The 24,750-nt window shown below is 39.6% G+C and overlaps 1 protein-coding gene and 2 long non-coding RNA genes across 11 annotated transcripts in view; 2 read left to right on the top strand and 1 right to left on the bottom strand.

The window, feature by feature from the left end:
• Window positions 1-635: 635 nt before the first annotated feature.
• Window positions 636-6,471, bottom strand: LOC120309258. The gene is made up of 3 exons (XR_005557044.1): window positions 6,252-6,471; window positions 2,014-2,175; window positions 636-1,553 (listed from the first exon to the last, which is right to left on the bottom strand). It is a non-coding gene; the product is annotated as an uncharacterized LOC120309258 (long non-coding RNA).
• Window positions 6,472-6,911: 440 nt separating this feature from the next.
• The window catches only part of AATK (apoptosis associated tyrosine kinase), an 88,706-nt gene continuing 70,867 nt past the window's right edge, over window positions 6,912-24,750 (top strand). For 5 of the 9 annotated variants that reach the window (XM_039346299.1, XM_039346226.1, XM_039346216.1 and 2 more), the window contains exon 1: window positions 6,912-7,552. In XM_039346299.1, the coding sequence (XP_039202233.1) occupies window positions 7,465-7,552 (88 nt within the window). In that variant the 5' untranslated portion in view covers window positions 6,912-7,464. Of the gene's footprint in view, window positions 7,553-19,554; window positions 20,288-24,750 lie in introns of those variants that run through there. The other 4 variants (XM_039346264.1, XM_039346255.1, XM_039346245.1 and 1 more) reach the window with 4 other exon arrangements.
• LOC120309261 lies at window positions 20,285-23,497 on the top strand. Its single transcript, XR_005557046.1, has 2 exons — window positions 20,285-22,719; window positions 23,103-23,497. It is a non-coding gene; the product is annotated as an uncharacterized LOC120309261 (long non-coding RNA).

Below are 24,750 nucleotides of genomic sequence, written 5' to 3'. Positions count from 1 at the left end.
AATAAAAAATTGATGGGAACATGAAGTTGAAAAAATAGTTGAAAATGTAATAGGTTAAAATATTGTGGGATTTCTGAATATAAACTGATAAGACTTGGCTCATAACACATCACAGTAATTATGGTTTAAAAGAAGAATGTAACTGATGTGACAATAGAATAGATGTGGGGATGGTAGAATAGAAAACAAAGAACTGGAGAAGATCAGAAAGTACCAAGATCTGAAAATTGAAGCTGAAAGGTTATAGCATAAACTGGTGATCCACGTTTATTGGCAACCTGGGCCATACCAAAAAATCTTGGATGGTTCTTAGATAATGTGTCAATTACAAAAGGCAATGTTGCTTGGATCCTGCACATATACTACATTAATACATTATGACATCCAAGGTTCTTGGGAAGAACTTGATGTGTATGAAAGCCAACACCAGCTAAAGAACTGGCAGTTTTGATTTCACATTGTTGTGTATATAATAATAATGATTTCTATAATGCAATTTCCTGGCTATGTAGCATATATATAAGTGTGTGTGTGTGTGTGTGTGTGTGTGTGTGAGAGAGAGAGAGAGAGAGAGAGAGAGTAGGAGTTTCAGCTCTTCTTCCTCCTATGGAAAAGGATCAAACACACCAGAGTTAACACAAACAAACTTTATTTTGAAAAGAAAATAAGAGATAAAAGTCTGTAAATTAAAAAAAAGAATGCAGTGATTCAGGCTAGCCGTAGGATGATGCTGGTCTGTTATAAAAGAGATAATGTTGCAGTTTAAGGTCACAGACTACCAGAATAATAATTTTCCCACCAACTTAAAGTGAGGAATGCAAGGCCAAGATTATAATGCCCATTTCCTAATTTATACAAAAAATAGAAACCATATGTGGACATACTGAGAAAAAGAAGATAATCCTAATATATGTCCCTGGCTAGACTTTTTAGCTATTACTCTAAAATGAGAATTTTCTTGAGAATCAATGTTCCTGTAAAATGAGAATTTTCTTGAGAATCAATGTTCCATCTGGATCAATTATCTGGCCATCTTCCAGATTTCTGAGAAATTCAAACTTTAATCAGAGGCTATATGAAATGATGTTAGTCTTGTGTTTTGCCAGCTTTGTTTCCCATATTATTTAATTTCCCAGTTCTGCCTTTGTTTTTTGTTGTTGTTGAAGGAATCAATTTTTAACCCATAGAATAAAGAGAGGGGCTGAAGTATCCATAATATAAAACAGAACTCTCTTTTGTGGGAATGTGTATTTTGCATGTGGGAAGCAGCTTGTGTACTGTGAATGTGGGTAATATCCAGAACAAATTGCAAGTAAACACATGTGAGATATCTTTCTGTATTGCACGCGAAGCTGCTAATTTGATGCATGCAGACTTGATAGATATGGATTTTACAGGCATGCTGGATATCCAGGGCAACAGCCTAAAACAGAGGCTGGCTTTGCCTGACAAAATGCATGCATTCGTTTTTCTTCAAAAGAATGAAGACTTGGATACCAAAGGGAACATACTGATGCCAAAGCCATGATCACTTAGCACATCTTTTTTGTGGTCTGGGGAGAGAGTTGAAATATGGGTTACATTGGTGTTATGCACAACAACTTGTTTAGACAAAACACGTAAACTCTGAACATTATTATGATGTTATTATTTGCTTAAAGACTGCATGGCTATTTCTCTACTAATCCAGAGGGACAATATTTATAAACCTGTTTTCAGGACAGAAAAGAGAAAGTAAACAAAGAGGTTAAATGTTCTTAAAGCTACACAGTACTTTCTTTTGGTGAGAGCCAGCTTAGTGTAGTAGTTAAGGCATCAGGGAGACTGGGAGTTCTAGTCCTGCCTGGGCATGAAGCCAGCTGGGTGACCTTGGGGCAGTCACTTTCTGTCACCCCTAGGAAGGAAGCAATGGCAAACCACTTTTGAAGAGCCTTGCCAAAAAACTCAGACTTGAATTGGACAGGACTGAACAGATGAAAAAAAAAAATACTTTCCTTTGCAGCATTGTCTTACCATTTGATCATTTTATTGCTCTTGGTTCCAGATTCTTGCTCCAGTTCAATACTATAATCCATTGTTCACCTCTTCCTTCGTATATACATCAGAGAAATTATATTCTCACCCTTCTCCCCTTGCAACAACCTGTCCTCTGCTTTTGTATGCAGCACTGAGGCCCTGGAAAAAAAAAAATGCTGTCTCAGCTGGAATAGGAAAGGGTTTTCCCTTCCATATCATAAGTCCTAAGAGAGTTCAGGTTATTTTGACATATCATGCATGCAAATACACCCCCTTTTCCTGGGATTAAAAGCACCATGTTTTGTGACATCCAAAAGAGGCTGCCTAAAACAGCTGCCTACTCAGCTTGATGAAAGGCCAGCCCTGCTGTCAAGACATAACATGCTACTGCTAGATCTAGAGCAGGGCTTATGCTTGTATATAACATACAGACCAATTAAGTATTTTCTGGTGAGACCGGTCTATCAGGGCACCCTGGTCTACCCCAACTATAGGACAGAGCATACTATTTCTGCTGATGAGAGCTAAATAGCTTGAAATAGCTATACTAGTCTCCCTTTAATTCTTTGTTGGTAAATTTAAATTTAATACAGACCAATTCTTAAGCAGTGGAGGAGCTCCAATAGAAGAAAATATCTGTAGCTCAGGGTTAAACTATGGAATCTTGGTGGTCTCTCTGAGCTTGGTTTTTTTCTTGCAGGCGTTTCATTACCCAACTTAGATAACATCATCAGTGTGAATGTGGAATTTTTTGCCTGCTTATATGCAATTTGCCCTGTCAATTTTGGGGGGGGTGTGGTTTCCTCCATGGTGGTTCCCTCATTACTGTTTTCTTCCTGATTGTTTTAGTGCTGATCCCTGCTTATCTGAATGAGGGCTGCTAGAGGGGATGTGTTGTAGCCTTTTTGCTTCATTCCTAGTCCAAAATTAGTCTGGCTGACAGGATGGAGATCTGTGGAATGTATTTTGGGGAGTAGGAATGGAGTGTTTTTGGTACATCAAGATAACTCTCTTTCCATCACAGCTCCTCCTTCTGCGCATCTGATCTATCAGTTGCTCTATTGCTGGTCTTGAGGTTATGTGCTCCTTCAAAATGGTGTTAATTGTATAATTAACACTTGTATAATTGAGGGCTACATGGCAGATGCATCCGATGCAGTAATTCCAACTTTCCTATACCACTCAAAGTTACAACAGCACTGAAAGAAGTGACATATGACCGTTTTTCATACTTACAACCATTGCAACATCAAAATTCGGACGCTTGGCAACTGATTCATATTTATGACGGTTGGCGTGTCTGGGGGACATGTCATCAGCTTTTGTGACCTTCTGACAAGCAAAGTCAATGGGGAAACCAGATACTCTTAACAACTGTGTAGCTAATTTAAAAACTGCAGCGATTCACTTAACAGCAGTGGCAAGAAAGGTCGTAAGATGGGCCAAAACTCACTTAACAAATCTCACTTAGCAACAGAAATATTGGGCTCAATTGTGGTCGTATGTTGAGGACTACCTGTACCATCTCCCTCACCCCCACTGCGGGAGGGAATTCTGCTCTTTGGTCAGCTTAGTTTTTGGGTTGGTTTGAGATGGAGGGTTTTAAGCTGGGCTGGATTCCTATAGGTATTTGTCTCTCTTCAAAATTTAACCCATATTTTATCCACACTATCTGCAAAAGCCCGCAGTGGGGTAGGCTCAGGGACAAAATGTTCCATTATTAACCAGCTGGAGATGGAAGCTGTAGAATTCAAGGTCCCTCAAGAAATCCTTACAGACAACAGGGACAATAAACCAAATTAAGAATCTAGCTCTCTCTGAAGTTGTCAATAGTTTTCTAGGATTCATTCTCCCTTTTTTTCCTTGGGGTCTCCAAACAAGAATAAAATTTGTTTTTCTTAACTTTGAAGAGGCAGCTGCCTTCTTACTGATGAAAAGGAATATTATTTAAAAGCAGATTGTGTTCTAAGCATTTCTGCTCCCACTCAGGCAAACTGCTTCAATAACCACCCATTAGGAGTTCTGCATTCTGATTTTTACAAGTGGGAATTGTAGCTGCACACAATGCAATATTATTCTGTACGCCAGGAAGGAAAAGAGTAAGCTTGAAAAGCATCAGGGGTAGCCTTTCAGAGAACATTTGTTCACAAGGAGATCTTTATTTCCCCCCCTTCTTTTAACACAAGATCTATTTATGGTAAGATGACATCTGCAGCATCATGTTCTTTGTGAGCCTGGATCCTCTGAAAAATTAATTGTGTATAGGAGTCCAAACTTTAAGCATTAAAGTGGGCCGTGAGAAAATATAGCCTCCTTGCTAAATTTCATCATATTTTCAGCATATGAGTATATGAAGTATACTATACTGAAAACATTCTGGCATTGGGCTCTAATTAAAGTAGCTCTCAATACAGACAAATCTTAATCAGCTACTATAGCTATTTTAATTGTGTATTGAGTCTTCATTTTCTGTACTGATCGTTTCTCATCTCATCTGCAATCCTGCTTTTACATCAAAATGATACTCATGTCCACAAAGATGAGAGCAGAATGTATGTTCACGATAACATCCATGGAATCTGTCACCAGGACAGATTCCTTCATGGGAAATTCAAAATGGCGACAATTGTACTTTGGTAAATTGGAAGTGCTGACATCTTACAGAACCAAAAAGCCATGGATTTCAGCATTTGATTTATGTGATATAGTGGTTAGTGGATGTGACAATTTGTGTTTAAATCCATTCTATCTTGAAGGTCATTGGCAACCTTCAGTATTTCTAAGCCTTATTACTGGGTAATTGGTGAAAATAGGAGAAGACTTCACAGTAGAACACTTTCTGTTTTCTTTTTAAACTGCCTACGAATTCAGAACTGCCCCACTTGTATCATCATACACTTGACTGAGCACCATACCATGTCTTAGCACCCCATGACCTGTATGTAAATTCCAGGCCACTGGTATAAGATTGTATAATACTTGCTCCCTGCCATCTATTTCTGATGGGAATAACAATGGAGACCGTGGCTTTGTAGAAAAAAAAGAGAGTGTTTTATGCAAAATAAGTCTGGCTTTTAATACACATGATACATTGAACATATTGCTAACATTTTCCTGCTTAGGATTTCAACAAGTACTTTGCTTTGGGCCTCCAGGCTGGAGTTCCATTTTCACACCTTGGCGAAGCTCACCGACAAAGGTTAGCAAAGGGGAAGGAATTCATGCTACAAAATAGAAAGGCTGCAAGTCTCTGCTCCCTCTCCCTTTTTCCTTTGGCTGTATGTGTGAATGTTAGAACTTACTTGAACTGTCTTCTGCTGAAAAACTCTCGCCCTGATTGGTGGGCCTTGGTAGTGTTTCCAGGGACACTGGAGGCAGGGGAATTGCTTGTCTTTTTTAATGCTATTTTTGGATTTTCTGTATATTGTGTGCTTTCTTCTCCATCTTTGCACTATCCTGATGGTAAGTAAACACTCAAAGTTGTTATTGATTTGTTCCATTACTACACTGTTTCTCCCTCCATGTAGGCATGCAAGATGACTAATAAGATAAAGATTTAAAAATATGTCAAAAGCAGTGCAATTAAAGCACAACTGAACATTCTACATCATGACATCATGTTCAAAAGTTGAACCGCATATTCTGCAGTTAACCTGGTGAATTTCCCGTAATCCCTAGCCAGCTTCGCCCCTGTGCTGGCTGTCAGCAATGGGAGATGGATTCTGATACATCAGTCTGGAAAAGGATGGTGTATGCCAGACCTGTCCGCGAAATTGCCATCTGACACCATTTGCTTCTGTGGATGCACTTTGGGTCAAAGCTTTGGGAGGGGGTGTTTCTCATATCATGAATTAATAGTAAGAGGGCCGCCTCAACATGATGACTGTGTACTATGCATGCATCACACCGCAGAAAGTAGAAAGCACCCCAGTTCACTAGCGTATCTATCATGAGGAAGGGGGGGAGGTTTATAGATATGAACGCTGCCTGGAGGGTGTCGGAGATCGGCCTTGTGATTTTCACGAGAGTCCCATACCCCTTTCCCGCTATAACTCCTCCTATAAGAGCGCCAGAAATAGAGGCGAGCGCGGTCGTTGCAGCTTTTAAGATTCGCAGTGCCCCGATTTTGCAAAATAATAATAAAAAAAAATCGCCTGCTTAGCCAATGTCGCCCGAAAGCCATGCCGCTGTCGGACCCGTGGGTGAGCTCCGGACTCAGTAAAGGCGCTACTCACGCTCCAAACCCCTAGAAGCGCGCAAGTGGACGTGCCGCGGCCCCCGTCCAGACGCGGTTCGAAGCCTGCTCCGAGCGGGAAGCCCGTCGCGCTAGCGCGTCCGCGAATGAGGAGCGCGTGGGAGCAAAGCTCGCTGCCTGGCCGCCCTGCGTGAATCGGGCAACGTGCGCGCGCAGCCCCGCTCGGGCTGGAGTGAAGGCCGCGAGCACGCGCGAGCTCAGCCGGGTCACACTTAACTGCACGTGCAGTGACGCCCGTTCTTCGCCCCGGCGCGCGCCAAACCGTGGCACCTGGATAAGCGCTGCCCGGTCGCCTCTTCTCGCGCTTCCCCCCCCCCGCCCCGTTCCTTTCCTGCTGCTTACTGCAGTGTTGGGGGGAGGGCAGATCTGGACCAAGATGGCGTTGCTGCTGTTGCAGTTTCTCCCAGGGTCAGCACTGGAACAGCTCCTGCCTTTGCTTTCCTATTAGCGCCGGCGGCAGTGGTTCTAAAGTTGTGCAGTCACTCGGAAGCCTCCTTCCCGCCCGGGCGTTATTGCTGCCCTCTGGCCGCTTCGTCTCGCCGCCCTAGCCTTTCTCTACTGTGGAGGCTCCTGTTTTGGTGCAAAGCTTCTCTCTCTCTGGCAGCCGGACTTGGGTGGGTGGGTGGGGTGGGAGCTGAGGGTAAAACCGTATTTTGGGCTCTTGCAAGCGCTCACGAGGCTGTGTGCATTCTTTGGGTGAGGGCAGCAGTCAGACCCGGCACAATTTTGCTATTGGCATCGTCTTTTGTTTTTATTTGGCACTGCAGCCCCAAACACCAGGGTGATTGCATTTTTTTTTTTTTTGCCTCAAAAAACAGCCCTTATCGCCGTGGTGGTGGTTGTTCTTTAAGTGACTCTCTCTAATGCTACCCTTTGCAAATGTGGCAATTTCTACCCGAGCCCACTTCATCCCGTGGATACCTGAAGGAGACGCATCGGGATAATAACATGGAGGAAGAGGAGGAGCTGCAGTCTTGAATTCCCTGGCTGTGCTGTCAAGAAGAGAGGAGATGGTGATTTTTAATGTGACACCCGTGCAACTTCTGGAGTTGTGAGAGCTTTTAATCTCCCCTGCATCCCACCGCCTCACCTGCCTGGTGCCCACCACCTTTGCTATTTATTTTTTTAATCTAGTTTTCATTCTCTCCTCTTCGTACTTCCCACAACCCCCTCCCCACTTTACTGCTTTTGCCATGGGAATGGTGGCAAATCTCTTGGCTATTGTCATGTCGGCTTCATTTTTCAACCCCAGCTTTGCCTTCAGTTCGCACTTCGACCCTGGTAAGTTGATTTACTTTTGGAGCTTTGGAGTAAAAAAAAAAAAAAATCCCCCAGATGCTCAGATGACTTTTTCACTTTGCAAAATTACTATGTTCCACTGGCCTTCCTATTTCCTCTCCGGATTTGGTTTTTGTATCCTTGCTTTCCATCTCTGCTACCAAAAAGGAGATGAATTTTGAGCATGTTATTCCCTTGTTTTGCAGGTTACCTGCCCCCCCCCCAGCCCTGTTCCTTGCGGCACTTCTTTGCATTGTTTTAACCCTTTGCTAAAACTGTTCCATCTTATATAATAGTTGGCAACCAAAGGGAACAAACAACAAAACCCTCACACACTGCTTTTGTCTTGGGTGTAATGATTTTAGAAAGGTTCCCGAAGAACAGCTCCATTCTGCAAAGTTACATCACCAATAATCAGTTATTCCACCCCTCTCACCATCCTTTTTGGCAATTAAGAGTATGTAAAAAGAATTCTTGGGCATTTCAGTAAGAAACAAGTAGACATGGAGACCTAATTGTTCCTGAAAGATGTGTAATATCCTTGCATGTTATAAGATGTTGACTGTACCAGCTGTTTAAAGATAGTGGGTTTTGTGTAACAAGCTGTGAATTTCTTTTCTCTTGCCTGGAAAGTTGCTTTGAATTGCAAAGAGGTAGAATTGTAAACAGGTTTGTGGTCAGAGATGTGTCTCTGCATTCTTGAAATGGTTGCTTTGAATAAAGTCAAGAAAAATAAGGAAAAAGGTAGTTATTCACCAGGGATTGGGCCTTCTCTGTGGTGGATGTCAATTAATGTCCCCCTGGTGGAATGATTGATTTACCTTAGTCACCCATCAACCTTTGGGCTGTGTAATTGGTAGCCCTTCATTGTGGAAGAACAGCATGTGTCTTGGCAAAGACCAAATTGTTGCAGTTCCTGAGAGACTTACATCTTCTGGTGGTGGGTTTCTCTGCTTTTTCCTAGCCAGATATCCTCAAAGATAGAAACGTATCATTTCTTCAATCTTCCAGTTTCTTCCTAGAGGGGTTTTATACCTATCATCTTAATTCTTTTTGCTTATGATTGTTGAAATGAACTTCAAGGTTCTGTGATTTTTATATCACTCCCTCCCACCCTCAAACTCTCATCTCTCTTCATTGATTTGTTGGTTCCATGGATCTTATCTGTATAAACTGTTCAATTCACTTAGAAACAGGTGTGAATAAAAGACAAATTTGGCTTTTAACACTCTCAAATATCATTTTTCTACCCTCCAGTGCAATCTTCAAGTGAAACAAATTGCCTTGTTCTGCTGTGATTAAAAGATGTTGGCACATTTTTCTAGATTCCATTGCAGTTATATCTGGCAGGCCTGGAGTGAGCTTTTGGGCTGTGTTATGGATTGAAAGATCTCCTTAAAGTCATTGATTGGGTAATAAAAATGTATGTATATTTGGGGGTGGGGTGAAGGAATTATAAAAAATAGGACTTTATTTCTTATGACCCAGGTCGCCTAGGCAGAGGCAGGCTTCAATAGAGACCTTTATTGCTCTGTTAAATTCGGCCCTACAATGGCTGGTAAGGCTCCATCCCACACTTCCCTGAAGGCAGCCATCCATAGTCCCACAAACAAAAGCCAGTAAGCAACAAAACCAATTTGCAAAGGCAGAGGGGAAATCCAAAGACAAGGTGCAAGCTCACAGGGACAAGGTCCAGAATCAAGGTCTACACGGCAGGTCAGGTCCACAGGGCAAGTCCACAGGGCAAAGGGCAAGGCACAGGCAGAAACATGAATCAAGGCTGAGTTTTTTCAAAGCCAGGGGAGTGCAAACAATTGTTCCCAACAAAGACAGTCTCCCCTGGCCTCTTCTTAAGTCAACCCAAGTCAGCTGTTTCTTGTGAGGAGGGGCGGGACAACCTTTTTCTGAGCAGCCTCGCAGACCTCCTTTGAGCTTGCCTCCACTTTACTCTAGGTCAGTGGTTCTCAACGTTTGTGTGACAGCGACCCCCATCACACAAACATTCTGCGCATGTGCGGCGCCGCGCACATGGGGGCACCGCCCCATGCGTGGCGCGCATGCGTGGCGCCGCCCCCTGAGGGGAGAAAATGGCGGATCGCCTTCTTTGGCGACCCCCGAAAAATGGTCGATCGACCCTAAATGGGGTCGCGACCCATAGGTTGAGAACCGCTGCTCTAGGTGCCCTCGGATCGAGTGGGAGAGGCAGCTGTTCCTTATCAGAGGGGATCTGCTGCCTATCAGCACCACTGCCTGTCTGCAGCTGATCCTCCCCCATGTCTGTGAGGGCAGGCAGCTCTCCATCCGGTTGACCACCTCCTCCAGTGCCTGAGGGGCCTGGGACAGCATCATCATCCTCAGCCCCTGACCTCTCCAAACATTCCAAGGGAGCTGTGCCATCTCCATCGGACAGTCCCGGTTCCAGCTCCTCCTTCTCCTCCATAGTGGAATCTGACATTATGTTTGTTGAACATTTGTATTTTCTCTGGCCACTTTTGAGCCATACCTTGCTTGGAATTACCTTTAGTGAGAATCTGTGACAAGGTTATTGGATAAAATACAGAGTTAACATCTAAAAGTATGCAGGTCCATCATGAAGGCAAGAGAAAAACTCTGTGTTGTATAGGTAATTATATTTCAGGTTTTGTGTTAAATATGTAGAACAGGCCAAAAATAAAAATGGAACTCTTCCCTTATTTACGTATATTACAATGGCTGAGTGTGTTTCAGAATTATATTTCACCCATCTAGCTACCAAAGGAAGTTGACAAATTGAGTGTGAAATATATTTTTGCTTCCCATCTCTCATGAATTCTAAACATAAGGGCCAACTGGAGTTTCAAAATGTTTTTGGCTAGAGCCCTTTGCTAAAAGCAATATAAATATTCAATCTTTCATAATGGCAGACACACATTAAGGAGAAACATTATATTATATTCTTTTTTTATATTGTGAACTTTCATACTAGGGAGAAGAAAAATATATTGGCATAATTTATAAAAAGCATCCAGGAAACATTGTTCAGTGTGTGTAACCATTAAATGGCAAACATTGTAGAGATGGTGAGAAAAAGAGGGGAAAGGCCATATAGAAAAGATAAGAATAGACACTTTAGTTATGCTTTTTTCCCTTGGTATGATCTCTGCATGCTGTTTGAATAATAAATAAAACTTTTAGTGCTTTTTTTTTTTTTTTTACAAAAAATAGCTTGGAAAATGGAATGTTTGCTATATTAGGAAGTGAGAGAAAGAGACTTGTTTTCATTTTTTAACACGTAAATCAAAAAAAATAGGAGTTACTTTGTTGTTGTTAATTGCGAAGTCGTGTCCGACTCATCGCGACCCCATGGACAACATTCCTCCAGGTCTTCCTGTCCTCTGGAGTTACTTAATTATATATAATCCTTCAAAGAAACAGAAGTCAAGAAGTTACTTTAGAATTTTATCCCTAATTTTCAAATCTCATTCTGTACTAAAGCTTGGTCGATATTAGTAACTAGAGAGGATGAATGGCCAGATAGAGTTTATATTGGATTTTCTGCAAATTAACTTTATTTAGACCATACACCAACATGCAGGTGACCTGCCTACTAGAAACTGGATTAGTTGTAATATCAGTTCTGCATTATCTTACAGTTTTAGGAAGTGTATCACATTATGGACAACATAATTTTTCTGATTTTTATAGAACACCATAAATAGTGTTACCTTGGATTTTTCCATGCTTCATCATTATTGGGGGGATATGGGGCAAATATGCGGGACAGTTCCTGGATGCTTGACTGTTCTCCTCAGTTAAATATCACACAAGGAAATGGGGTGAGTAACATTCTTCAAATCTGACCCATTGCCACTGTTGGATTAGGCATGTTGTCTCCATTGCTAAGAAAACATCTTGAGCGAATGATTCCTGATTTTGTTTTTCTTTGAGCGTGATTTGAGTCTCTTGCCTGAGTCATCTGGAGATATTTTTCACTGAGTTGCTATTCTATGATTATAGCACAGAATATACCCTTGATTATGATGTAGGATCAGAAAAGAGAATTGCTTCATATATGGATTGGCCTACTTCATAGAAAAGTAGCTAGACTAGATAGATTTTTAGATTCATAGCACTCTTAAGCAAAATCTCTACAGGTTTAGTGTAGCATATGGTAATATCTATTACAGATCTCATCATTAAAATCATTACTGGAAGTTTAGGTACCCTAACTTCTAAAAAAACCTGTGACAAGACGGCACAACGCCACATTTAAAAGTATGTAAACTCTTTAGTTTTATCATAAAGGACCTAAAAAGAACTGGTTAGCAAAGGGTATGTGGATCTTTTCTACATGCGTATGGCAAGGGGTGGACCATTACCTTGATCCATTAAAACTTCTGAATGATATTGGGGAAGGTACCTTGGGCTTTGCATATTAGTTTGATGTAATGCAAATTTATTTATGTTCTTACAAATCTGCAGTTAAGGTTGGTATCAGGGCCAACTGAGGCATTTGATGAGATTTCAGATCCATAAATTCATGATCCTACTACTTCTCCATTCTCTTTCTATGGATTCATCTACACTTTTTAATAAATGAGCAAAGATAAAACCCTACTTTCCTCATTAAAGGAACTTTGTAAGTTGGGTGCCACAGAAAGAAAGTAGGTGAACAGAAGTGGGGAGGAAGTGGAACTGCTTAGAGAATTGTTTTTGGGACCACTAGGGAGATTTTATCTAAGAATCATCAAAATCCTAGAACCCAATTATGACTGCATCCTTGCAGACACACATGCATATACTGTTAATTTATTTATGAATAACACAATAATTTCCTAAAGGATTTCAGGCCTCTCAGTTGAGGCAAGGGATGGAGGACAGAGATGATTGATAGGAAAGATAACAGAAAAACAGAATTGGAATTGACCTTGGAAGTCTTCTAATCCAACCCCCTGCTCAAGCAGGAGACCCTGTATCACTCCAGACAAATGGCTGTCCAATCTCTTCTTGAAAACCTCCAGTGATGGAGCACCCACAACTTCTGAAGCTAAGAAGTTCCACTGATTAATTGTTCTCACTGTCAGGAAATTGATTCTTGGTTCTAGGTGGTATCTCTCCTTGATTGTCTTGGAATTGATTGTGCATGCTTTTTCAAAAACATGGTGCTCTTGGAAGGCTGCTGTTTTGTAAGGAGCTGAGATAATCCACTTCTCATTAGGTTTAGAACATGGGGGGAAACAAAAAGGGGAAGCATGAAGGCCGCAGGGTAAAATAATTGCACCTGAATAGTCTACCATTGTGCACATTTAGTGTGCATAAATCCAATGAAGTACATAGACATGCGCAATGCAGAATTCATGTTATCATTAGGGATACTAGTTGGTGTTTCCAAATTCATACAATGGTGGAGAATATGCCAGCCCAACAACAATCACAGGAAAAGATACAACAAAAAAGAAAAGAAACGTGTGGAGGGGAGGGGAAAGTATGTGGTACAGTCAACATCAACTTGCTGGGGTTAATGAAAATATGGGACTGCCTGTGCAGTGTGTTAGACTTTATACAATGTACAGGGAGTCCTCAAATTATAACCATTCATTTAATGACTGTTCGAAACTACAATGGCACTGAAAAAAAGGGATTTATGACCATTTTTCACACTTACAATTGTTGTAGAAATAAGAGACTTGGTTGTTTTTGGTATGTTCAAATGATAACTTATCCTGGTAGAATACATAGATTGTGGCCTTGATGTCATAGGATCGCCTCTGTGACGATGCACCTTTCCATTTGGGGACCACAAAACATCCTACATCTCTGCATGTTTATGTGAACCCCAAACATTCATTTCCTTATTTGTTAAGTCCCATATTTTAAGAACCTGGCTTAACTGGATGGGGTTTCAGTTTAATCTAGGCTTCTGGGTTCCTTTCAAGCACACAATAAAGGAATAAACTGCTGGGCACCATTTTATATATTGATAGTGCTTCTCCACAATTTCTGTGAATGCTGAAGGTTTATGTAAATAACTGAATTGATTAAATGGATGGAAGGAGAGAAGCAACCTAGAACGAAGGAGAAACTTCCTGATAGTTAGAACAATTAACCAATGGAACAACCTGCCTTCAGAAGCGGTGAATGCTCCAACACTGGAAGTTTTTAAGAAGAGACTAGACAACCATTTCTCCAAAATTGTATAGGGTTTCCTGCTTGAGCAGGGGGTTGGACTCGATGACCTCCAAGGTCCTTTCCAACTTTATTATTATTATTTTCAGAGAGCACTTACGGAGTAAAACAGTAATAATGTAACATCAACCAGTAATAATCTGACACTGCAGCAATAGTAGTATCTAAGACAATAGTTAAAAAAAAAAAAGAATTAAGGATGTAAACTTGAAGAATGCGAAGATGCTCAAAACCTGCAGATTAAATCTGGAGATCGATTTTGCTCTTTATCCCAAACTAGTTATATCCAGCAGCATTGTCAGGCCCACCAAGTGAGGGCAGGCAGTTGATGGTTTTCTTTCTTTAGTTATAATGGCAGCTGCTGCACCGTACAGGATGACTACAGGATACTAATGGATTCAGCATGAGTCATCAACTCCTTCTCTGGTCATTCATTTAGGATTCTTTCTGTCGCAAAGGGAGTGTCTCTGGAAAAATTCAAATGCCTTCTCCTCTGCTATATGCCACTTCCTCCCTGCCAGAACCAAGCAATATTTGATTTGATTGGCCAGTGAGAGCCTGTGGGAGGAAACCTGCCAAGATTGGTCTTTAGCTTTGACCCTTAAGTTATATTCATTAGGAGCCGTTAAGAACCGAGTTGGAGTTGCAGGGGCCCCAAGTTCTCTATGCTCATAAAGTTAATTCTCAGAGACCTTCATTATTCAAATGTTACCATATTGTAATCTGTACCATTGGTTTCTGCTCCCTTCGGTTTTGGCCATTGAGTCAACAACAGTGTGACCTGATGAGAAAACAGTTAAGACAGGTGGATTTTATTTCAACAGTGTAAATATTAAATACAGAGTAACTTTGCTTATCCTTCCTCCTCTGTGTGTTCTTATTTGTTGTTTTGATCTCTCAGGGGCAGGGGATTCTGTTGTTAGTCCACCATTCCAATCAAATCCCTCGCCTATTTGGCGCAATCTTAACCTTCAAAATGAAAAACCTCTTCTTCCAAGCAGATGTTTTCTCATGAATGGTAGTTTTTCTTAATGTGCTGTGATTCTTAGACATCTAATATCAATGATAGGAAATTTTCGTTTTTCATTCAGCCTTGTTTTCTTCCAATATGTCTATATGGATGAGTCTCTCACCAAAGAATCTCTACCTCCTACCATCACACCAAGTTATACATATTGTACTTTGTGTAGCTTTTTAGTTGGCTACAGCCAATTCCTCATCCAAGCCTACCTCTCACTGAACCCCTCCAGATGTGTTAGGGCTAAAGCTCCCAGACGTCCCAGGCATCTTACCTTTTTTGGTCTGGAGTGCTAGTCTACATATCTGAAGAACTCAAGGCTGAGAAGGTTGCTCAACTGAATTTCTTACTCCAACTCTAAAGCAGTTGTTCTTTGCAGAGACTTTTTTTTGGAGGGGGAGGGAGGGAGGATGATGATGATTAACCAGATTAAGGATATTATATTATTATTTGTCTTGACAAGAAACAATGGTTGGAAACTGATCAAAGAGAGAAGCAACCTGGAATTAAGCAGAAACTTCTTGACAGTGAGGACAGTTAACCAGTAGAACAGCTTGCCTCCAGAAATTGTGGGTGCTCCATCACTGGAGATTTTCAGGAAAAGGCTAGACAGTCACTTGTCTGAGATGATATAGGTTCTCCTGCTTGAGCAGGGGGCTGGACTAGAAGATCTCCAAGGTCCCTTCCAATTCAATTCTACTCTATTCTACTCTACCTGAATTTTGATTATACAAGCAAAAGTGTACCCTGGTTTAAGTATATTAATCCCACCTGGGGTCAGGTAATGATTGCTTCAGAAGGTAGATTTTTATCAGTCATCTGTCCCTAACCTAGGCTAGGTTTCAAAAGACTCTATACATCTATTCCAGAATAGTTTTTAAAGGTCAGACCTGCATTTCTCCAGATTTGGCCAACCATATAGAGCTGGAGGCTAAGATACAGATTGCCTAAAGGCCTTACAAGTCTGAGCATGCTTAATATATTGCCTGTCATGATAGGCCTGTTGTGTCTTCTGTAAGAGACATGTGGGCATGGGCTGGCCATTCAAATAAATCATATTAAGGTAATACCTGCCTTAGGCAGTTGTGAAACTTTTGGGTTTTATGCATCTTTATCATACAATATGGTATAATAATAATGATATATCAAAATTATGTCTGCTTTTAAATTATTATCTTAATGAAATATGGAAGCCTGAGAAAGACAAGTCAGAGTAAGAGTAAGCAATGAAAGACTTCAGTAAGACTTAGTATGAAGAAGCAAGCAATTTTTGGATATATGAAAAGCAACTATTAAAATTGTTTTTCCATGTCTATGATGATTGGGGGATTATGGAAGTTACAGTTTAAAGTTTTAGAGAGCACCAGACCAGAGATGATTCCTTGGGAGGATTTTCTTGGTTACCTATTTATTTGCATCTCACCATTTTCCCAAGGAGTTACAGTCTTTTCCACATTCATTAATAATCACCAGATGATGAGAGAAATCTGTTGATTTGAGAGAATCATGGTTATGTGGTGCCCAGGAAAGCAATATTAGCAAATACAATGTTCTGATGATTGTGGAGGAATGTTTCTGATCTGGATAGGTTGGGTAGGCAGTCTTACTGATTTTTATGAACTTATAAAGGTTGTTGCTGTATTTGTATAGGTAGTCCTCGGCACTGAAAAAACTAACTTATGACCATTTTTCACACTTAGGACCGTTGTAGCATGCCCACGGTCATGTAATCAAAATTCAGACGCTTGGGAATTGGCATATATTTATGAAAGTTTGCAACTTTTTGAGGAGCAAAGTTAATGGGGAAGCCAGATTCACTTAACAACCGTGTTACTAAGTTAACAACTGCATAGATTCACTTAACAACTGTGGCGAGAAAGGCTGTAAAATGGGGCAAAATTCACTTAACAACTGTCTTGCTTAGCAATGGAAAATTTGGGCTGAGTTGTGGTCGTAAGACGAGGACTATGTGTATGGTCTTCAAAATCTGATCAGAGTCTTTTCCCAGTGATAGTAGGATAAGATGGACCAGAGCAATTACGTAGTAAAACAGATAAAAAGAAGGATTCTAGGTTGAGAAAGATTTCTAAAATACTGGTGGCAAACCCAAGATGGGCTAAGCTTGGAAAAACTTGTTTATGTGCTTTAAGTTTAAACTATAGAGATTGTCCACAGTTCTTATTAAGATAAGGACACTCTGCTTCCTTCAGCGTTAGTACAGTTTTTCCAGGCAGAAAGTTTGATGTATTAATAGCAATGGGATTTACTTAGTGTTTTTCTGTTTTGATTATGGATCTAGCACCTTAAAATTTTAACATCTAGCTTGGTTTAGGCTTCTAAAAACAACGTTTTTTTCAAGATTTCCTTGTTATTCTTAGAAGGGGATAATAGTTGAAACACAAGGATGTCACTAAGACATTGATTATCTCAGGAAAGGTTTGAAGCAACATGTCTGACATACAACTTACCTTAAGCAAGTCTTTACAGGAGGGATGTTGATATGGGTAAGACTTCAGTGATTCTCATGAAGTTTCTCTGTGTATAGAATTATTGCAGATTCGATGTATTGGTGTGGAGAGAAATGACAGAGAATGCCAACAGGGTTGCGTTACAACCTTATCCTCCCCAAATTAATTCATGAAAAATGCCATCTTTTTTTTAAAAAAGCACTGTTTCACTGTGCTGTTCATAAAGAGATTTTGTGGCTTCAGATGTTAAACAAGGGTTGGAATATTAGATATCTAGAAAAAAACTGTTGTCTTTATTGTCAGCATTCAGAAATACTTCTTATATTGGAATATTAGTGGGATGGAGCTTGAAAACCTGAATTAAAGCATACCCTACAAAAGTATATTAAAAGGAAAGATGGTTATTGTTGTTAATGTAACAGTAAAATGGATGTAAAGATTTACTATACTTCAGTTTAAAAAACCTTAATAAGTTTTACCTAGAATATGCTTATTTATATGCATTTTCTTGAAGTTATGTTACCTCTATTTACTGTAATAATTTGATTGAAGGTTTATCATATCTGAGCTGCAAAAATCCAGATGAAAACTCCACAAAACTAGTGCTCTGTGGTCATTCAGAATTTTGCAGTCCATATATGGTAATTTTATTTTGGAGATCATATTTGGACTGCGACTAGTTTTTCAGAACCAGATAGCCTCAGATCCCTAATCATTTTATCATTCAGAATTCTTTGGTTACCAAGATAAGCACAGAGTTTAATTCAACCTAAAGAAACAAATGATAATACTAAATAAACCAGGCTGCATAACAGATAATTTAATTGCTCCAACAATTAAATTAACCAGTAGTTTACAGACAAAGAAAAACAGCTTGGATCCATGTCTATGGAGATTCTCAGTCATCCAGGTCATAGTTGTCCCAAAGATGCTTTTTCACAAGTCAGCTGGACCTCCTTGTTTTTCTTTGAAGATGTTTTGCTTCTCATCCAAGAAGCTTCTTCAGCTCTGAATGGTATGAAAAAACATCTTTGGGACAGTTTGGATTCATGTTTATTCTGCAGCATCAGGAAAAAAACTAAAACAGTGTTCTATGCAGAAAAAACTCCTGAAAAGTAGACCCAAGGCTATATGCCTTTTCCCTACCATGAAGAATTCATTACCCCTAACTAAGTCTTAACTTATCAAATGTTTTGATGTGGAAATTCCCATTTCCCTTATTCCAACTGCATTTGCTTATAAATATTCCAGACTTAGAAAAAGACACAGTACAACCAAAATTAAGTCTCTAAGATTCAACAGAAAATGCAGGCCTACTAATCTCTCTTGTTTAAATCAACAGGACTTAAAAAAACGCTTCATTTTGATTGGATCAAGGTTATTTTTGCTGCTAGTTGCGGGATCTCTGTATCAGAATTGAATAGATTGGTATTTTATATTTTTTTTTGCAAAAAGCAACAGTTTTTATAAAAATGGGAAAATGGCATGTCTACTGAAATGTAGCTTTATTAAGTTAATAAAGGTGTTGTTGAACAAGTATGAAGATGACCCAAACTAAATAACATCAGCAGTGCTAATAAGGAATCGGGTTTGCTCTCAATCTATATTTGCTCTCAATCTATATATTCTAGTGCAATGGTGGCGAACCTATGGCACAGGTGCCAGAGGCGGCACTTAGAGCCCTCTCTGTGGGCACACACGCTGTTGCCCCAGTCCTAGGCCTTCAACTGGGTTTTATAAAACCTTTTCGCTTTAGGCCTCTGCCACTGTGTGCAAAAAAAAAAAAAAGTTTAATTAGTCAATTTCAACTTCTTGCAGGAAAAAAAAAGATCTTGCAAAGTTGGAATTGACAACTTTTTAGTCCCACCCAGTATGCCGTTACCACCGCAGCCACGTCCACCCAATTGGCCACACCCAGCCAATGGGCCACACCCACCTGGCATTCAACGATGCATAAGTGGGTTTTGGGTTGCAGTTTGGGCACTCAGTCTCTTAAAGGTTCGCCATCACTGTTCTAGTGCCTTTCCTGTCAGTGTTGATGGGAGTGGTTGGGCTGTTATTGTTAGCTTGTTGGGAAGTTCCTTGATTGGGGTATTGTTCACTTCTTGATGTTAGTCTGATGTTAGCGGTATTAATCTATGCTCATCTGGGCGTTGATTGCTGGTGGAGAGGTATTTTGGTGTTTTTACTCCCTCTTTGTTTTATTGATTGACTCTTTTGCACAGTATGTAGATGTTGTTTATGTCTAGGTCTTTATTGATGGGCAGTTTGTCAGAGTGCCAGGCTTCTAGATAGATAGATAGGTGAGAGGGGGAAGGGCGAGAAAGAGAGGGGGGGGAGATTTTCAGCTATATGAAATACCAGTCTACTGTATTATTGCAAACATTTAAAATGCTTGATGTCTATGGAGATTCTCAATCATCCAGATCATGGTTATCCCAAAGGTCTTTCTTTTCTCATCTAAGAAGCTTCTTCAATTCTGACTGAAGGGTGGGGAAAGGAATGCTTTACAAAGTGCAGATACTTTAAAAATGCTTTCATGAGTAAAATAAATCCATGTACTTCCCTCTAATTGCTGCCTTTTTCATTCTTAATCTTATAATTATTTTCATTATCAAAACAGTAACACGTTTGAACTTCTATCTATTCATATAGATGGAAGAATTATACTGTGAAGGAAACAATACAAGGGTTTCCTCTTAACTTAAAGAGATGTTTTACTCTCTAACTGGAAGTTCCTGAACTTCCTGCTTGGAACTCAGGCTACTATTGTACCTTTGAGATGCCAAACCTGTTTTTTCATGTGTTGAAAAAATACTGTTTGACATTCTTTAAAGACGTTTACATAACTCAGACATATTCATTTTAATTTAACATTGCAACTAGAAAGCACTGTGGATTTTCAAACATTTTGAATTCCAAGGGTGCTTTTCCAAAAGGCAACTGGACTTTCTTTGTTTGTTTTTTCCTTGAAAACGTTTCTCCTCTCATCCAAGAAGCTTCTTCAGTTCTGACTAAATGGTGGGGAATGGAACAATTTATATTCTTGCAGTCATCTGAATATAAATCCTCCCAGTTTCTTTGCTGGTAAGCAAAATGTATGTTTCTTTATCAGGAAAAAGGTGGGTGGTGTATTCCTTAATTAAATAACATTGGAACAAATACTGTAGAAAGACATGTCATTATGCCAGACATACCAATCTGGCCAAGAATATTGCCATTGTTTGAACCTGGCTCATCCATTTTAAGTAGCCCACCGGTAATATTCTACTCAGATAACAATATTACCTAATATTATAAAAAGAGAAGGTTTTTATTTACTTGAACTTCAGTACATGCCATGAGTTTTAGCAGGGTTGAATGAACACACACACACACACACACACACATACATACACATCATACACACCTGCTTACTACTAATTATTGCAGTGATGATTAGTGATCAGGAATTGTAGAACGAGAAAACCAGGAAGAAGAGTGGTAAACTGCTCACTGCTTTTCTTTATACTGTACTCTCTCCATATGTTCTCCAGCAGAGATGAAACTAGAGGCTAAACAATTGCGTATATGTTGTCCACCTGTGATCTCCATCTATCTATTTTTTTTTTTTAAAAAAAATATAGAGCCAGTTTGGTCTAGTAAAGTACCAGACTAGAAAGTGGGAGATCATGAGTTCTAGCCGTCCCTTAGCCATGAAAGCTGGCTGGATGCCTTTGGGTTAACTACGCTTCCTAAATCCAACCCACCACACAGGATTGTTGTGGGGGAAAGAGATGGAGGAAGGCGTATAGGATATGTTATTTGTAAAAATAATAATGGCAGGATATAAATAAATAAATAAAATTATTTTTATGAAGCAGCAGGAGATATGGACAACATTGTAAAGACTAATTCCAGGTAGCGGTTTATTTTGCCCAACCCTTCTTCAGAACCTGTTGTTTTTTTATTCTCTGCAGATAGAGCTGTAGAGTTCAATGTAAAAGCTTCTGAATACAGAGTTTCTATTGTTACCAGTCAAAAGGCACTGTACAGGAATCTGTCTTAATGAATGTTATGTCTGTGTGAATAAGTAAAAAGCTGAAAAAGCAATAGCAAAATGTGGAAGTGTTAAGGTGAAAAATAAGAATACTGAATACTTTGTACCCTAAGCTGTTATGTAGTTTATTTGGTTTTTGGCTTACTTTGTTAAAAGAACTGTTTGTAAGGTTTATCATGTTGTGTGAATGTAGACAATTGTGGCTTGTAAATCAATATTTATAGCACTGTATAATGTGCTTTAACATTGTGCTTTAATCAGCAAACCATCTCTTAGTGCAATGTGCAGTTTTCATCATTTACTTTTTATTATTTATTTATTTTTCGCATTTATGAACCTGACATCTATCTCAAAGAAAAACTCTGAGTGCTCTGCAATAAAATGTTGGACTATAAAAACAGTATATAAAAATTAAAATATTAAAATTAAAAAAAAATTAGAGGGAGGCAAGAATAATTAAGCCCTGTTTCAGATCAATCGAAAAAGTGAAGAGAGAAGGCTCTCGGGGCCCCAACCAGCTCCGTGGCTGCATGCTTCTTTGGGCTCCCCATGCAAGGCCACAGAGCCACATTTTAATTCCCCTTCAGCAGGTCAGGAGACTGGGGAGCCAGCCTCCCCTCTGGGGGGAGAATGTTCCACAGGGTGGGGGCAACAATAGAGAAGGTCTCTTCCTGGATTCTGCCAGTCAGAATTCTTTAACTGACATGGTGCAACGTATCTTTCCTGCTGGACTGGCCAGTGTAATGGATTGAATGTAGGTCACAACCAACACCTTGAATTGGACCTGGAAGCAAACCAGCAAAAAGTTTTTATGTATGCCCTTCTTTAGGTGCTCGATATAGCTTGTGCAGCTGCATTTTGCACCAGCTGAAGCTTCTGGATATTTGTCAAGGGTAGCCCCATGTAGAGCACATTGCAGTATCCGTATGGGAGATGACCAGGGCAGGAGTGACCTATCAGTCATTATTAGTGTGAGTGAGGTAATCAGAAAGTAAGCTCTCCTGGACAAGATAGATTTGAAGAAGTGATGTCAGTTCATTAGTTTAGACTTTTATTGAAACACTGGATAAGTGAGAACAGTGTGTTATTGGAAATACATCATTTTTTAAAACAGTGGTTCTCAACCTGTGGGTCGGGACCCCATTTGGGGTCGAACGACCATTTCACGGGGGTCGCCAAACAAGGCTGTCTGCCATTTTTTCCCCCTTTTCTTTGGCCACGCCCCTGGCACCCGGTGATGTATAAGTGGTTGGGGGTCACCACACCATGGGGAACTGTATTATGGGGTCGCGGCATTAGAAAGGTTGAGAACCACTGTTTTAAAACATGGTCCTTTAGAAACTGGTGAAAATAGTAATATTTTGATGGAAATTATGTTTTTCAAAACAGCAACAACAACAACAACAACAACCAGGGAATGAGGAAGGGAAGCAAATAGTTTTGAGCCAAAGAGTATCTGCAAACAGATCAGCAAACGAGGGTAAACATTTCTGCATCTGCACGAGGCTTGTGGTGATGGTTTGTGGCTTGTTTTTCAAACACTGCACCAAAGCGATAGAAGATTAATTCTGTTGGACTGTTCTTGGTCTTAGAAATTAAAGCAGTGAATGGTTAGAAAGAGTTCTACTGTAAGCTTGCTCTGGTCATGATTTTTTAAAGCTGTCTTTTTTTCTAACCTTTGCTGATTTCCTTTGCTCTTCTGCCTGGCACGGGTGATTACCTTTTGGATGATGACAATGCAAATTCCTGTCAAAGTAAATTAAGAGAAACTTACTACAGAAGGTTTGAAATGGCTCAAATCTCTGGAATTGTTCAGAGTACAAATTACGACTCATGACATCCCATTTTCCCCGTTGCCTTCAGTGAACTGAAAAGGTTTGGATGTGAAAGTGAGGACAACTTTCTTCGCCCTACTGCATTTATGAAAGAGAGAAAATAGTATTTGGATATATGACATTCACAAGCTTTTCTGGGTTTGAAAGGGAATAATTCCAGTATGAGGAGAAACCGACTTCCGTTTCATTTGTATCTTTTATACTTGCATTCCTGAAACGCCCATCACCTTTTCCCAGCAAAACCACGAAACAAGCATTTTATGTTTCTACATATTTCTGCAAAAAAATATCAAAATAAAAAATGAAAAACCCAACAGCCTTTGTGAACAAAGTTTCCATGTATTGTTTTATGAAAAGAATTTGTATTTGAAAATTTTGATGTTCTGTAGGATCTGAATAAAATGTGTGACATTTTTCTTTTCATTTTAAATCTGAAATTTATTGCATTTAAGTTTAACTCTTAATTTGTAGCTATCACATTTCCAACATTTACAGCCATCTTTTTGAGCACTATGTATAGCTGGAAAAACAAATAATAATATTAAATGTTTGGTTTATTTGTATAGATTTTTATAATATGTAGCAGAATATAACAATAACAAAAAGAAGTACAATCTCCTGTATCATTCAGAGGCACATAAGTCAAAAAAATAAGCTTCTTTTTTTTGCTTTGTATCTTTAAGAATAGAGGTACATTTACCTAAAATGTCAAATATGTATGGCGTATCACCAAATCAAATTTGTTACTGGATAGAATTAGATAATTATTGAATGTAGAGTAATTTTATGAATCTTATTTCATTAAGGTTAAATGCAAAGCAGTATGATTTTTTTTCCATCCTGACTCAAACCAGTACATTTTGGAATGAGACCTCCACAGTACTGAAAAAGTTGCACACTTCGTTTTACACCATAATTACAATTTGTTTCACTTAGTCTACAAAGTAAATAATTGTGATGGAATTCCTAGATTGTGTTAATGTTGTGGTGTGTTCCTGAGCACATGGTTTCCCTAGCTATATATTACTAAAACTCTATAGTCTATTTGTCTGTTTGTAACCTTCAATTAGTCCAGTCATGGCACAAAAGTTTTTGAATCAAGTTACCTAGGTTCCATTAACTTAAAAAATGCATACAAAATTGGGACCCATTACTCCTGTGTAATTGAAATTTCAAGGATCTTCACACCAATTGCATTTGCAAAGTCGTGGTTGTTTGTAGCCTTATCATAGTCAGTTGTGGTCATGGGATTGTGATTCTTGACATTCCTTGCTAGCTTCCCATAAGTAAAGTCAATGGGAAAGTCGGTAGGAACTCAAAAATCGCTCCTGCTTCAACTGCTTTTTCTGTCTGCCTGTGGTCATTCTGCTTATCTGTTTAGGTAAGGAAATACCTCTGAAAGGATGACCCAATGGTTCATGGGTTGTCTAGTGACATATAAAGATACAAAGTACAGGTAGTCCTTGATGTATGACTACAACTGAGCCCAAAATTTCTGTTCCTAAATGAGACATTTGTTAAGTGAGTTTTGCCCCATTTTATGACCTTTCTTCTTTTTGTTATTAAATTAGTAACATGATTGTTAAGTGGCTTCCCCATTGACTTTGCTTATCAGAAGGTTACATAACGTGGTCACATGACCCTGGGACAGTGGAAACATCATAAATATGAGACAG

The sequence above is a fragment of the Crotalus tigris genome, unplaced genomic scaffold (genome assembly GCF_016545835.1).
Source record: "Crotalus tigris isolate CLP2741 ecotype Arizona unplaced genomic scaffold, ASM1654583v1 scf7180000017551.9496454, whole genome shotgun sequence".
NCBI lineage: Eukaryota > Metazoa > Chordata > Lepidosauria > Squamata > Viperidae > Crotalus > Crotalus tigris.
Note: the sequence above shows the minus strand (reverse complement) of the source record. Positions and strands in the feature narration are given on the sequence as shown.